Here is a 16,381-nt window from a genome sequence, read left to right on the forward strand (position 1 = left end):
GTCTGGTCAAGTAGCTGGAATATTGCTGAGTGCGGCGTTTAACAACAAATACACAAACAAATATATCTGCTTGATGACCACTGAAAGAAATAGACCTGACATTTTTTTTACCAATATACACATAAAAATACAGTGATTGAATATTGTAATTATTTGCTTTAAAACTAGATGTAATATATTCCTCCATTCAGGAGGTAATTGTAATGTGTAATTTGCAAAATGTATCCTATGATATTTTGCCGAGAAACATGGGGAACAAAGGTAATAAGTGAATACCATGAACAATATACCACATTATTCTGAAGTTAAGCCAGGTGGCTAATAACTGAAATACATGTCTGTGAAGCATGTGCAATCTTTGAATTGAAAATAACTTCAATAAATGTATAATGTTATATTGTGACAATATGCTGTCTGTCCTAAATAAGCTAGCTGACCAAACCAAGTCATCAGCATATATAGACTCATTATCCTAGCTTTGAGTATACCATAGACTCACTGTTTCTTATTGCTGCAGGTCCAAGGGATGAAGAAACAGATGAAGGATGCCAAGGACACTGTCCAGAAACAGAAGTCTGAGATTGACAACTTAAAGTCCAAACTTGACATGTCGGTTTCCAAACTCACAGGGACGGAGAAGGCTCTGTCCGAAGCCTTGAAGAATCTCAAGCAGGAGAAGGATAGGTTCATAAAGCTGACAAGTGAGTGGAACCGACGAATCAGAACCCTGGAAACTGAGCTGAAGGATAAGTCCTTGAAGCTGGAAAGAAGTCGTGAGAGCCTGTTATCAAAGGAGCGTGAATGTCAGCATCTTGAGTCTGATGTTAAGGGCCAGCAGCAAAAGTGTCGAGAACATGAAAGGGAGATCCTTAGGATGAAAGCAGTTGAATCTGATTACAAACAGTTGAAAGAAAAACTGGAATCTAAGGAAAAAGAACTGTTGGCCATGCAAAAACTGCTGAAGGAGAAAGAATTGGAATGTAAGAAGGTGGCAGAAAGTTATGAGAAGCAGATTGAAGAGATGGAGAAAGAGTATGGTCATGAGAGGGACGACCTTGAGAATCACCTTGAGCAGATGAAAGCTCAACTGTGTCAGGCTCATGAGAGGCAGACCACGATGAAGGATTCTATCACCAGCAACATTTCTGATCTAATGAGAGAGAAGAATGAGATCATTTCACAGCTGGAGGAAAAGTTGATTGAAAATGAGAAAAAGATGGAGGATATGAGTGAGAACTTCCAGGCAATGATGGCTGAAAACACAGAGCTGGTACATAGTGTAGAGTCCCTACAGGATGAGAAGACAAGGCTTCAGGACAAGCTTGGAGAGATGGAGAAATACCTGGATGGACTTCATGACAAGATAACACACTATGAGCCAGATAATGTGTCTCTCAGGAAACATATGGATGAACTCAGGAAAGAGAACCAGCTACTCTCAGAGAAGCTCAGCTCTGAGAAAAAGTCCTTCTCTCAACACCAAAGAGAAAAGGAGGAGCTTCAGAAGACAATACAAGATTTGAACAAACAGATTCAGGGACTTCAGTTGAGGCTGATAGAGAGGTTTGAGGACATAGACCAGGCTCACTCGAGCAGGTCTTCCTCAGGGGGAGATTGTCAGGAACTCCTCCATAGTGTACTTATCATGGACTCAGAGCTCAAAGATATCAATGCAATGCTTCTTGAGCTGCGGCAAAATTTCGATGCATATCTGGACTCTCTTCAGGGAGAAAGCCGTACAAAGTTTACGAGTTTGGCTGATATGATTGAAGACATTGGCAGGAAGTGTCATTCTGTGCAGGAAATTCTAAAGGACTCTGTTGACCCCTCACTTGCAGAGTCTGTAGGTTCTGATTACAAACATGATATTAAAGTAGACTCTTCTTCAGAGAGCCATGTGATAATGAATGAATATGGTAGCCTCAAGGACAAATTTGACTGTGCTGTGGCAGAGTTGAAAAAGTTGAGGAAAGAGGTGAATGATGTGTACAGGAGTTGTGATAAACTCGAGTCAGAGGATAGGAGGCTGAGGGAAAAGGTGAAGAAAATGGAAGAAGGCTACAAATCTCAGTTAGAGCAGGTGATTAAGAAGGCAGATATGCTTTCTTCACAGGTTGATGTGAGGGGAGGTGGAAGATTGTCCCAATCTTCCAGCCATGAAACTATTCCTTCAGATCTTTCTGCCACCATTGAGCAACAGCTGAACAATCTTGAACAAAAACTTTTACTTGTTGAAAAATCAATTGCTGATAACGAAACAAAAGCCAGCTCAGGAACTGTTAAGACCCAGAGTAGCTCAAGGCTGTCACTGTCTCCTGGTGATAGTCAAAATATTGTGCAGAAACTCAAAGAAATGAAAGCTCAATTAGAAAAATCAAATTCTCATTTATCTTCAATAGCCAAAAGTATAAATACAAATACAGACAAAATGGACACTAGTGAAACTGCAGGTGCAGAGTCTTTACAATCACGGATTGATAAGTATGGCAAGAAGATTGACAGTTTGGCAAGTAAAATAGAACAAGGATCAAAGCAAACTTCAGGGAACCCACATGGGGTAGGTGGTCCACAAGATAGTGCAGCTGTGGATGAGTGTTTCAGGGAAATCAAGGAGAAACTTCAGGACATCAATGAGCAGCTAGATGGCTTAGAAGAGGACTCCGATTCCGATGATGAGGAACAGGAGCAAATTACTGTGGAGGATGTGAGAGAGAGGGTGGCTAATCTCATGGGCTACCTTGAACAACATTCCAACATGACTCAGGCAGACTGGAACATTCTTGGAGTGTTGCAGAGACAGCTGGTGTCATCAGATAAAACCACAACCAGCACTGAGGAGCTTAGTTCTGAAGACAAGCTCCTTCTGTACTCCGATCGTCTTGCCATGGAAGCTGTGATCTTGCAGGAAATGTCTGTTCTTCTTTCGGATGAATATGGTGATGAGAACAGAGATACTGTGTTGAAAGAAATTGATGCTCACAATTGTCATATGCTGTTGACCCAGCAGATGATAGAAAAAGAAACGCAGTCAATGCATATGGAGAGGAAGGAAGATGTGATGAGATCCTATGCTTTTCTCTTGGCAGAAAAGATAGTTCTTGAGGATCAGTTAGTGTCACCAGCTCTTGATCAGAATGAGTCCATGGAGGACGACTCCAGTCTTGGACTGAGTCGCCCCAGAGTCCTTGCCAAAGAGGCTCTAATAAGATCTCAGTTGGATGCCCACATCAATAACTGTTTGGAGAAATCTCTTAATGTCCTTGATCCTGTCTCAACTCATATGATCACCAAGTCACTGATTCAAGGAGAACTCACTTATGCACTGAATACAATCAAAGAAACTCTTGTGTCTTTCGATCGTCAAGGAGGTGTTGACATGTGCAAAAAACGTAGAGACTTCTTGTATAGGCAGATGAAAGCCAGGGAGAAAGTTCTAGTGAACTTGGTGGAAGAATACCAAGTTCAGATGGTGAAATCATTAGCTGTGATTATTGCCAAGGAAGGAGAAGAGGTGACTGTTTTCGAAGGTGCTGAGAGTGTTCTTGAAGACGTCTGCTCTGAGATCTCTACGGTGATGGAGAAACACATCCAGAGCCACAAAGAAAACGTTCGCTATGCTGAGGACACTGAAACAGCCCACAAGCACGATTTAATTGTAGACACCTTAAGGGCAGATAGAGAGAAGGTGTTGGCTGCAATCAGGTTAGAACATACCAGTTATGCAAGTCAGGAGGAACCCAGGAGTGATGATGTTGAACTCCCTCTGCAATCAGTTGATACTACAATAGAAAACTTTGGACAACTCATGGTTCAAAATGCTGTCATGAAGGCAACATCTGTGTTTGTGAGTGAATTGTATGCAAAAGAAGACTTGTCTTTAGAAGTTGATTCTAGTGATGATGAAAGTGTGGTTTCTGAGTTTGAGGCTGATAAAAGCATAAACGTTTTTGTGAAATCTTTGAGTGGCATTTTAGCAAAGGAGGCTTCCTCCAAAAGAACTTTGGCAGCACAACTTGCAACTAATAGCCCAGAAACACCAGGGAATATAGTTGGAAGGATACCTGACGTAAGTAAATATCCTCCTCGGTTATCTAGGTATGCTGACTCTATAGTAAGAGAGTCGGTGTTCCAGGCTCAATTAACCTACACATTGCATAAAGCAAAACTACAGCATGATAGTGAAGTTGAACAGCTGAGGCATGACTATCCATTAAGGAAACCAGAGATCATGCATGAGGAAAGTAGAGACTCAGATATTGACTTCCATGGTGTCCTTCTGCCTCTTGAGGAGGTTATGGAGAACAAGTATGAGGATGAGCTTGAGGTCCTGCAGGTGATTGACAAGCAGGTGACTGTGCTGAAAGATGTGGTTAAAGATGCAAAATCTCGGAACTGGTCCCAGGTTGAGGACCAGTTGCGGCTGCTTGAAGAAGCCTTCCAGCATCAAATGGTGGCAGCTCAGGAAAGACACGATGTCCAAATGGAAGTGTTCAAACAGGAGCTGACAAAAGTGGAAAGGATGTGGGAGGACCGAGAGAATGAGCGTGTGGGTTTCGAAGGAGAATGTGGTCAGCTGCATGTGTACCTGGAATCCATGCGTGCCAACCATGACGAGGAGGTGGAGAGGATGAAGCAAGATGTGATGACCGCTGTCAGTGCTATCAGGGCAAATGAGGAAACACAGATGATTGCTCAGGTCCAGAAACTCAAGGAACAACTGGCTACACAGACAGAGAACCTCAAGGTTGGTTGTAGCTGCAGTTGTTACATTCATACGATTGTACAAAAGGCAAATGATGAATGCTTTTGTGATAGTTTCTTATAGGACTTTCACATGAGTTGTCTCAATAAGTTAAAGAGGTTGTCTTTGTATATTCGGTTTATACCCTTTCTGAAGGTAATTATGAGGGAATAAGATTTCATGAATTTGTTCTTGTAGACCTTCCTTGAAGATGTGAAAAAAGAATCTTCAAAGGCCAGTCAACCTGACCTTGTACGCAAGGTGGAACAGCAACTGGTTCAACTCCATTCAACAGCAATGTCACTGGTAAGTCATCAACCAGTTTTTGATTCGTTCTTGGTAGACGGACTCAAGATGTTTCATGTAAGGACCATGTTAATATGTAATGTTTGATTGATGAATGTTTTGTTCTGTTATCAAGGATTTGGAGACAATCCCTGCGATGCCCAAGCCGTCTGCTCCAGACTCTGCTGAAGGGAATCAACCTGTTGTGAATGTGTCGCCTACAGTGGAGTCAGGGGTAAGTTCTTCAGTATCTCATCGGGCAGGTCTTCGATGTCATGAAATGTGTCGTGAAAGATTGCATGTGATTTCTTTGTGCCATAAATGACCAATCAAAAGATAATTCTTAGAGAATCATGGAAGCTGAGTCAGATATTAATTGTAGAATGGTCCAGTATTGATGTATTGCTGTGGAATTAAGTGTTGTCAGTATGTTAATGTCAAGTCATCTTTATACTACTTCCAACTGCCTGAACCTGCTGGTGATTCCTGGTTAGAATAGTTCCCCACAAGACGCAACCAAATGTATTGGGTGATGAGACTTGGCAGTTTATTTGAGAGGGTATTATTGATTGTTGCTCACAATAGTAATCACTGGATTGTCTGGTCCAGACTTAGTTATATACTGGCTGTTGTCATTCAGCTGGAATACTGCTGTGTGTAGCGTAAAAAATCCCAACTACTGTTGAATATTACGTTTCTGACTATTGGACATGATATAACTGTGCTGTGTGCTCCACAGAGAGGTGAGAAGGTGATGGACCTGTGCCAACATGACAACGAGTTCGAGCAGCTGAAGCGTGAGAAGGAGGAGGCCCTGGCGGAGGAGATGAGGAACACTAAGGCTGGTGGGTGATTTGTCTGGTAGTAGTGGTAAAACTAAGGCAATGATGTCAGCTTCTGTATTATAAGGGGGTGGTGGGGAGCCTAGTGGTTAAAGATTGCGCTCGTCACGCCGAAGACCCGGGTTCGATTCCCCACATGGGTACAATGTGTGAAACCCATTTCTGGTGTCCCCCGCCGTGATACTGCTGGAATATTGCTAAAGTCGGCGTAAAACTAAACTCACTCACTCAGTTTTATACGGGACATATATAGTGGTATGGAGTGTGTGCTTACTTCTTTATCAATTGAATGAATGCTGGCATGTAGAGTGTTTGTTTATATAAAACTCGTAATTAAAGGATTGGCTAATCATCATCTTCAGGGTTGATGCTGCTCTGCAATCAGCTGTACAGAGCTGTGTGTGTTAGGTCTGCCAGAAGACTGTGATCCACATTTCACATTGCTGTTCAAAACAGACATCCCATTGTTATCATTGTCAAAGACTTGCTTCACTTCTGGCTTTCTTCTGACATCAAGCATATGCTGTGATATGATTCGATAGAACTGTTTTAAGCTGAACTCACGTACTTGCATTCATCTTTTCTGGAGATAATGTAAGGAAGTTGAGAAGGGTGAGAAAAATACAGGAAGGTCTTGGAAAAATATGATAGTAAAAATATTTCTGTTGAAAGTATGACATTCTAGTGCATGTCATGACTCATCTTGTCTGTTTGTCTTGATGATATTGTATTTGTGATGTATGTCTATTAAGATCGCCGTGATGTTCCTGGAATATTGCTAAAAGCGGCGTAAAACCAAACTCAGTCAGTCAGTATGTCTATTAAGATGGCGGATGGTATATGAATGACCGATTCCACAATTAATGAACAGGATTAAATCTATTTCTCAAACCATGTGTTACTGTTTTCAGCCTTGGATGCCATGAGGAAAGCCTATGAGGAGGAGCTCGGCGAGGAGAAGGAAAAGTACAGGGAAGCTCTCATGACCATGTACACAGATGACTATGTCAATGAGTTCAAGAGCAGGCATCAGTGAGTATACGTCATATAAACAGAAGTTCTATAACACATCATACGTAGGCATCAGATAACTGTTGATCTCAATACCCAATCCAAATCAGAAAGGGCTGGAATACAACTGGATTAGTATTGCCAAATTTTTGTAATGTCAGTAATAATAGAGTGAGTGAGTGAGTTTAGTTTTACGCCGCACTCAGCAATATTCCAGCTATATGGGGGCGGTCTGTAAATAATCGAGTCTGGACCAGACAATCCAGTGATCAACAGCATGAGCATCGATCTGCGCAATTGGGAACCGATGACATGTGTCAACCAAGTCAGCGAGCCTGACCACCCGATTCCGTTAGTCGCCTCTTACGACAAGCATAGTCGCCTTTTGTGGCAAGCATGGCTTGCTGAAGACTTATTCTACCCCAGATCTTCACGGGTCCAGTAATAATAGAACTGGTTATTGTCCCGAACTTTCTCCCTGTGATTCTTTGTATGTCGGCATAAGCCAATGGCTGAGCTCAATGCCTTGTACCCATCAGTTAGGATTAGTATTACCAAGTTCTTCAAATTGTCAGTAAAAATATACTGGTTGTAGTATTATTTCAAATACTTTCACTGTGATTTTGGCTCTTACACTTCTTAAAACACCAGTGTTGGCTTGTCACGCCAAAGACCCAGGTTGGATTCCCCACATGGGTGCAATGTGTGAAGCCAATTTCTGGTGTCCCCCGCCGTGATATTGCTGGAATATTGCTAAAATCGGTGTAAAACCATACTCACTCACTCACTCTTAAACACCACTAATTCACTGCCTATTCCCTCCCTGTAGACATGAGATGGAGAAAATGGGTGACGAGCTTGGTCAGATCCAGATGCACTACCAGAGCAAGTGTGAGGACTACAAGCTGCTTGAGGTGAAGCTGCAGCAGACCAAACAGGAGTATGAGAACCATTACAAGCAGCTCATCCTCAGGTAATAATAATGATAATAATAATGAGTATTTATAAAGCGCTGTATCCATCCACAAGATGCAATCTCAAGGTAGGTGTATTGTGAATGTTCAGCAGATGTTATGTGGAAATGGACAGGTATGAGAGCCACTACAAGCAGCTCATCAATACACAATGCCATTATAGGAAGAGGTAAAATGAAACACCTGTTTTATTTGGTATTACACATTCTCAGATTTAGAACATTTGTAGGGTGAGTCCCATCAAGGATTTGAACCAGCACCGGCAGCATCAGGCACCATTAGAGTCAGGCTCATCCTCGGGAAGGTGCATTTGTGAATGTTCAACAGTTCGGATTGTAATGTGGAAATGGACAGCTTGATCTGTGTACTGTTTATAAAGACCTGATTGAAGAAGGAGGTGGGTTTATGAAGGGGTTACATGATTGTCTCTTCACCCAAATTTGTGAAGGCTTCTTGCATGGAGGCAAAGCTCAGCATTCACAAGCACATAAAACAACATGTTCATAGCTTTAAAAGGAAGGTAATGTAATTTTCTTGGTAAATATGAAAAAAGATTCTGCAGATATGAAAGTTCACTTCCAATGTTAACTGTTGCAGTAATGACCACCTGAACATGATGCTGAACAAGGAGATAGATGGCCTGAAGGATTTCATCCGTAATTGGTGTGTTACAAGCCCAACATGTCCAGCGGAGGGGGCACCATGGAGGAAGACCTCTTTGATGCTCAGGTGAGACACACGATGAAGGCTATCGACAGGCTCCACACACATTGTTCGCTTCCTTTCTCCCTGTGCATATGTGTGTTCATGTGATTGAATGTGTTCATTTGTGTGTGTGCAGGGCTCCAGATAACTTTTGGGGGTGTGAGTGTACTAACACATCATATTGCAAGTGGAGGTGTACTGAGAATTTTGAAGGAGTACTGACATGTTTTTGTGTGAGCGAGTTGATGTGGTTTGTCTGGACGATTCATCGATCACTATTTCCAACCATGTATTTGTATTTGAAGACACGTGAGAAATAACTGAGCGACTGTGTGATGTGCGAAATGTCAGGTCCGACTGGATATAAATAGGAACAGTGTAGTTTTTAGCCAATCAAAAAATAGTGACGCATATCGTTGCATGGCAACGCAAGGGATTCCTACTGTCTGGGTTTCCTTATGTGTCATATCCTGTTTCGCAAAGAAACTCTTGACAACAAGTATTTATCCGAAATAGATTTCCATTTGCACGATACACACGGAAATTAATTGTTAGACGTATGAAGGTATTTACTCTTGAAATCTTATATTGTGTCGTACTTAATTGATTTTGATGCATACATTATGCCTGTACGCCCCTATCTGTAGCCCTGTATGTGTTCATGTGTGTTCATGTGCGAGTGCGTGCATGTTTATTCACCAATATAGGTTGTATTTAGATACAACCCTTAACTGTGGTTGTTTATTTAGTAGTGACAGAATCTACCATATCAAATAATTACTGCCATAGTATATACCAGTGTTCTCTGTAAATATGAAGGAGTTAAACATCTGAGGCATGTTTCTGATGTAGATAGTTTGCCCATTGGTCTCAACAGTTTAATGTTCTTGAAATGACCAGATAAACTATTTGCATATTGTGCAGGGGTTTTAACTGTAAGATGCCAGTTTGTCATAAACTCTGGTTTCTGCTTCAGATCTTGATCCGTGTGAAGGATGCCGAGCTTCAGAAACTCCGATCTCAAGTGAAAAACTTTGAAAACAGCCTGCAGAGAAGCACGGAGGTAAGCTGGGCAGGTGCTTTGGAAAATGATGATGTGTTGTAAGCTGAGATGTACACAAATACTGAAAAGCTGAAATTAAGAATACAGTCACATTAACTGTCCTAGGTCAAGGTGTTTTACTGGCCAGTCTAGATTGTCATTACAGGTTATAATGTTATGAGTGAGTGAGTGAATTTAGTTTTACGCCACACTCAGCAATATTCCAGCTATATGGCGGTGGTCTGTAAATAATTGTGTCTGGACCAGAGAATCCAGTGATCAACAGCATGAGCATCGATCTGCGCAATTGGGAACCAATGACGTGTCAACCAAGTCAGTGAGCCTGACCACCCGATCCCGTTAGTCACCTCTTACGTACAATGTTATGAAATCCCTCTAACAAAGATGTGTTGGTCATCACGTTGTACACAAATTGACAGGACATTATACTTGTGTTGGGTTTGAGAAAAGAATAATATCTTATACAGAGTATTAGATCAAAGAATAGAATGAGGACTTAATACGGTTTGTGTAAGATATAAGAGCAGAATAAGCTTGTAATGCTGTGTGTATAATACGTAAGGGCAGAATAAGGACTTATACAGTATGTATAAGATCTAAGAGCAGAATAAGCTTGTAATGCTGTGTGTATAATACGTAAGGGCAGAATAAGGACTTATACAGTATGTATAAGATCTAAGAGCAGAATAAGCTTGTAATGCTGTGTGTATAATACGTAAGGGCAGAATAAGGACTTATACAGTATGTATAAGATCTAAGAGCAGAATAAGCTTGTAATGCTGTGTGTATAATACGTAAAGGCAGAATAAGGACTTATACAGTATGTATAAGATCTAAGAGCAGAATAAGCTTGTAATGCTGTGTGTATAATACGTAAGAGCAGAATAAGGACTTAGCACAGTGTGTATAACTAAGAGTTCAATAGGGATGATGGAATCTATAAGAATATGCCATTGCCTGTCTTCAGGAACACCGCCAGGCCATGACCCAGTACCTGCAGGTGCTCAAGGAGAACCACGAACTCAAGGCTCAGGTGCAGAAAGAGAAACACGAGGAGTCCCATGAATCCAGCTCCAAGCGACCAATCAGGAGAAGTAGGGACTAACCTCCTTTCATTACTGCCACTCATAGAAATAACCAATAACATACATAATGTCTGCATCATATCTCATTCAGCGTTTGTTTATGTTTATATCTTTAAATTGAATATTTAAATATAATTTAAGTATACCATTGATGATAGATACTTCGGGAAGACCAGTGCCTGTTGATTTACAAATGAACTGGACTGTTGCAGTTTTACTATAATAAAGTATGTGCTGTTCCATTGAACATGTAGAGTTTAATATGTTTGTATTGTAGTTGCATATTCATTCAAAGTTCTTTTACTTAGTCTGGAAAATTATCTCAAATACACCTCAACTACCTTTGCATCTTGAACTAAGGATCTGTAAATTCTTCAAACAGATGTTATTTGGTGTACCCTAATGAAGATATGAAGTTTGAATTAATTCTGTCAAGAGTTTTATATCTGTAACTAGAGCCACCCTTGCCAGTCAGTGGCATCCTCTTTAGACCCAAGACACCACTCATAGATGCACTGACTCTACACAAGAGTGGAGGATCTGCTAAATAAGATGGCACCGGTGTGGACCTCTGGTAATTTGATCATGTTTGTGTGTGTTCCCCCTACCTTCACACCCCTCCTGTTCCAGCCCCCTCCTTCCACCAGCGAGCACGCAGCCCCAGCCCCCAGCCAACACAGACCAGCAAGAAGGATTCGGAACACTCCAGTAGAGACTCACACAGAAGGCGCAGGATTGGACCCCAAGGTGAACACTCGGGAACTTAGTATTTAAAGGCACAATTTCACACATTTTCGACAATATTTTGGCCTATTTTATATAAATTGGGGCATATGCACTCACTGGTTTCAATCCCAAGTTGTGCATAAGATATTGGTAAAGAGCACTCCAAGGGACATAACTCTATGGGGTTCGCTTGAAATAATGTTTGGCCGGAAGAAGGAGTTAGAGTCGATTTAATGCAACGCTGCATTAATTCATTCAAACTTTTGGATTTAATATTGTAATATAAAACGTAATTTTTATTGGAATAAATTATATAGTAGCTTCCCTGAGGGCTGATAGTATTATTGAGAGAAATGCATTATTTAATTTTAGAGAAGTGTGTGAAATAGTGCCTTTGAACAGGTTTAGGATGCTCTGTACATGAAGTAGTAATCTCAGGGAATTTCGGAGAAAGAATAGGTCATCAGGTTCAGTGACCTGTCGGGGTCTAGTTGCTCATCCTTTCAGTATCAGGTTTGCCTGGGTCAGCATGATTTTACAGGCCACAGTGATGCAGCTGGAACAATGCTAGCAATGTACAACGTAGTGTAGAGCTTAATGTTACAGACTAATTAATGGCAATTTTTAAATACTGAGGGTTCTGTTTTGGGATACTTGGTCTATTCTACTGCAAGAGCTGAACATTCCCAGATGTAACCTATGCAGTCACATGGTGTCAGCATGCTCATAATGTAATTTATCAGTACATATTCTGCACCTACTGGATGAAGCTGTTCCTTGAGTTCTGTGAATGATTTAAGTTGAGCCAAGTTCAGACTGCTGTCTTGATAATTTGATCGCTTAATAGTGGCATAAAACCTTACCGCTTATTTGCATGTTGCCAGAAACTGGATATTAACATGGCAAAAGTGTGAAAAATAACACTCCTGTTTTTATTGCATACTCATTATGCATTCAGATCAGTCATCATGTCCTCAAAATTAAATTGTGTTGGAGGTAGCTTTCAGTTCACATTAACTCATCATTGAATTGAAGAAACAATCTTTTCTACTAATTATTTTGATGGTTGTCAACATTAAATAATATCTTTATTGTGACAATAACTTGTAATGAGACGGACAGTGGGTCCACAAACCAACAGATTCTAGTGGTGAATACAGGACACAGACTCAAGGTTTCAAAAAGGGAGCACACAAATGGGAGATTTTACAGACACTTCAATCAGTATTGTTTTCAAATTTAAGAAGAGCTGAGAAACTTATGCTACAGCGGTCCAGATTAATGGGTTGGGTCTAATGGACGGTGGGGTAGCCAAGTGGTTAAAGCGTTTGCTCATCATGCAGAAGACCAGGGTTTGATTCTCCACATGGGTACAATGTGTGAAGCCCATTTCTGGTGTCCCCCTGCTGGAATATTGCTGGAATGTTGCTAAAAGTGGTGTAAAACCATACTCACTCACGTAATGGGATCTAGATTAGCAGGTTCTTAACGAGAGGTTAAGTATTAACTGACATTATTTCCTGTTTACGTTTTCAGATTTGCGAAGATCCAAGAGTAGTCCATCCCTTCCATATGTCTTTGATGCCAAAAGCCTGCGCCCAAAGGATGCTGGGAAAGCTTCTGCTAAATCCACAGGAAAGGAAGCGGCAGGTCGATCCCCTCGTGGTGTTAAAGCAGGAAAACACTAGTTCCTTGGCTTCCTGCCCAACAGCAAATCTCTCCATTCTTCAAATGACCACGAGATGTTTTTAAACTTCCATCTACATAAACTGTTTGTTTTATCAAAATTTCTACATATTTGAACCTAATATATAGCTCTGCAGATTTATTCAATCCAGATTTTGTAACAGCCTTTATTCATTCTGGAAAAGTATGGATATATTTGTATTCTTTGTTTAAACAAATGTAAAACTTGTATTGTGGCCTGTTTAAGAGCAGGGGTTAGCCTAGTGGTTAAAGCGTTGGCTTGTCACGCCGAAGACCCGGGTTCGATTCCCCACATGGACACATTGTGTTAAGCCCATTTGTGGTGTCCCCCGCCGTGATATTGCTGGAATATTACTAAAAGCGGCGTAAAACTAAACTCAGTCAGTCAGTGTTTAAGAGCATACTTTTGTATCCATTGGAACAAGCTCAGTTGATAATTGTTTTAGCTGTCAGATGCTATGTTCAATCCCCTTCATGTGTGTTTCATAGATAGAGCACTAATATTTCCATTATTTTCTCCCCACAGTTGCTATGCATCGTTTTACCACCAAGCAAATACATCACTGTAACTGCCAAAAGCTAATTCTTGCATTTGCAGATCACATCATGCAATAATTGATGTGTAAAATGTCAGAGATTTTGTATGCAATTTTAGTGTGTTTTTGTGTTTAGAGTTAATCAAGTTTAAGACACACATGCAGCAGTATTTTATCCTTGTTCCTATACTGTAGCTTAGAGAAGTTTACACTGAGAGGACAAAAAATTGCAAAGTAATGCAATTTGCACACTATTTTGCAAAAGCTCTTTCTTTTTATAATTTTGCAATAAAATTGACACACATTGCTTGTCAAATGTTGCTAGGTTTATTAGTAATTTATTAAAATTAGAATATTTCTCTAGAGCCAAAGATTTTAAATTAGAATTTAAATTATTTTTGTGGCCATTAAAGGTGCTCATGATACAAATCAAAATGTTCAGCTGAATTTTCAACTAAACTTTAGTCTTCCGATGATGAACCAATGGTTCAACAATACTAGGCATTGTACTGGACTCTGGCATGAGAATAAATGACTTTAAGCAATAAACAGCTGAAAATAGTTTCATCTGAAGAGCTAGATCCAGACTATCCTAGGAAACGACAACACATCTTCCAGTAAACAACACATCGTCCTTGGTACTATGCATGACATTCCATTCTTTCCATACAGAATGCCAATATGAACCACAATGTCAAATGTTCTGATAGTATTTTGTAAATGAATGCATCAAAACAGGAGTCCGGTCCTTCCATCAGTACAATTTTCTGAAAAGCATTTAGTTTTCTACTGACACCTTATTGGATTTAAGCCGTTTCCATTATCAATACTGGATACTTGTGTGAATCATTGGCTTTTGAAATAGTACTGTGCATTTTGAGAATCCACCCACATTTATTTACCGGTATATTAACTGACTACAAGTTGTCACCTAGTTATGTCATTTCCTCATGAGATGTATTATGTACTTAACAAGTCAAATGCCAAATTTGAACACTACCACCACGAACAAAATTTTGTCCCTTGTAAGTTTTGTTGTCAAGTCTTGCCAAACGAACTATATAGGAACTAAACGTTATATATGAATACCATTTTGAGACTGTTGTCAGTGATTGTTTGCGCTGTCTGAAAATACTGCTGAGTTTGATGAACTGTGAAAAGCAGTTTCAGTTTTGCAATAGCTTTTTGTAAGTAATTTATTATTGATATTTGTTTTTTGAACAAAAAGAATTTTGTACGTAAGGAAAACATAAAGACATTATCAAAACTACTGCAGCACTGTCACACTTCAATATTGTTAAAGAATATATCATTATGTCTTGAAGGGTTGTATTTTATTGGAAATTTGTCCAAAGTGTCCGATCAACAGTTGATGCCCTTTACATCCTTAGTTTTTTTGCAAGTCCATGGTTGTGAAACACGAGGCAGAAGATTTCTTTGTGACCGACGTGTACAACATTTGCTCATTACTGCAATACAGACTGTGACTAGTTTACAGGTATATTTGTAGACTAATCTAAGTGAGCTTTCAATATTCTACATATCAAAAGGGAATTGCAATCGACTTGCCGATCAATTATTTTCAGGGAAACAGACTTTCAATGATTGTAAAATAATGTAGATTTCCTATTCACGAACAAAACCCATGTAAAATAATGGCATGTTTTAGTAATTTATTTGAAAATATATCTCATTATACAATTGTGGAGATTTGAATTCTGAGTCAAGGATGTGACACAACTTAAATGATTGTATCAGCTGTTACCCATGATTATTTTGTATAGATGTCTTAAAACCCTGTCAATATTTAATGTTTGTTTATTTTGTTTATTACCAGAGTGTTATTCTCTCATATGTCCAATGTTGCCATATCCCTTGCTTACTGCTGAGTACAGCGATGAGTGATAGTTATCCGACATTTTCCTGCTTGAACTTCAGGGACCGCCTTTTGTACATCTAACAATGCTTATTGTTCAACATATCTGTACATTGTATAATATTTGTGTAATTTCGTCCGCATGTTTTACCATTGTTTACCACTTATACATATTTGCCATAGTTAGACGTTCACAAGCCTGTTGTAAACAGCATGTACAGCGAGGGGAAGGAAAATGCAATCTTTTGATTTTTTTTTTCAGTTTTGCATATATATACAGCTATACATATCTATGTACTAACTTGTATACAATACAGCCAAATACATATATTTTGGAAACGAGAAGTCTGTTCTGTTGTTTCTGATGCTTGACCACCAGTGAATTACTTGGTTTACAGTTGCCAGACCATTCAATGAATACATTAGATGTTCAGTTGATCGCATGATCAATTTCCCGTTCTACATGGACACGAAGCCACCCAAACGGACAAGTCACAAAGTATGCTAATGAAACATCAATCTTACGACATGCCAACACATGCTGGTGACTTGCTCAGACATACCATTGACAGTAAATTAAACTATTGGAAATATTTCGTTAACTTCTCGAGACAAAAAATAATGAAGCCTATTGGTGTACTTTGCAATGAAATTCATCAAATATTGCAGAAAGGGGCATAAAACCTGACACTTCATACCCATAGATGCAAAATAGTTATATTATGCTGCAAACATCATAGGATATTATTTGAAGCTCATCACGTCATGTAAAGTAAATCCAGATGACTCTCTCCGGTATTGATCTGTCATGGGAACCTATGTGGCTGCCA

At 39.9% G+C, this 16,381-nt stretch overlaps 1 protein-coding gene across 1 annotated transcript in view; it reads left to right on the plus strand.

The window, feature by feature from the left end:
• LOC124277183 (A-kinase anchor protein 9-like) overlaps window positions 1–10,640 on the plus strand; it is a 119,382-nt gene extending 108,742 nt beyond the window's left edge. Inside the window, exons 14-22 of the mRNA XM_046712853.1 lie at window positions 518–4,744; window positions 4,940–5,047; window positions 5,163–5,261; window positions 5,766–5,871; window positions 6,780–6,900; window positions 7,709–7,852; window positions 8,451–8,582; window positions 9,535–9,621; window positions 10,589–10,640. Coding sequence (XP_046568809.1) covers window positions 518–4,744; window positions 4,940–5,047; window positions 5,163–5,261; window positions 5,766–5,871; window positions 6,780–6,900; window positions 7,709–7,852; window positions 8,451–8,582; window positions 9,535–9,541 — 4,944 coding nt within the window. The 3' untranslated portion in view covers window positions 9,542–9,621; window positions 10,589–10,640. The remainder of the gene's footprint in view (window positions 1–517; window positions 4,745–4,939; window positions 5,048–5,162; window positions 5,262–5,765; window positions 5,872–6,779; window positions 6,901–7,708; window positions 7,853–8,450; window positions 8,583–9,534; window positions 9,622–10,588) is intronic.
• Window positions 10,641–16,381: the final 5,741 nt, after the last annotated feature.

Source organism: Haliotis rubra, unplaced genomic scaffold, assembly GCF_003918875.1.
Source record: "Haliotis rubra isolate DU_JTF1 unplaced genomic scaffold, ASM391887v1 Scf219, whole genome shotgun sequence".
NCBI classification, from domain to species: Eukaryota; Metazoa; Mollusca; class Gastropoda; order Lepetellida; family Haliotidae; genus Haliotis; species Haliotis rubra.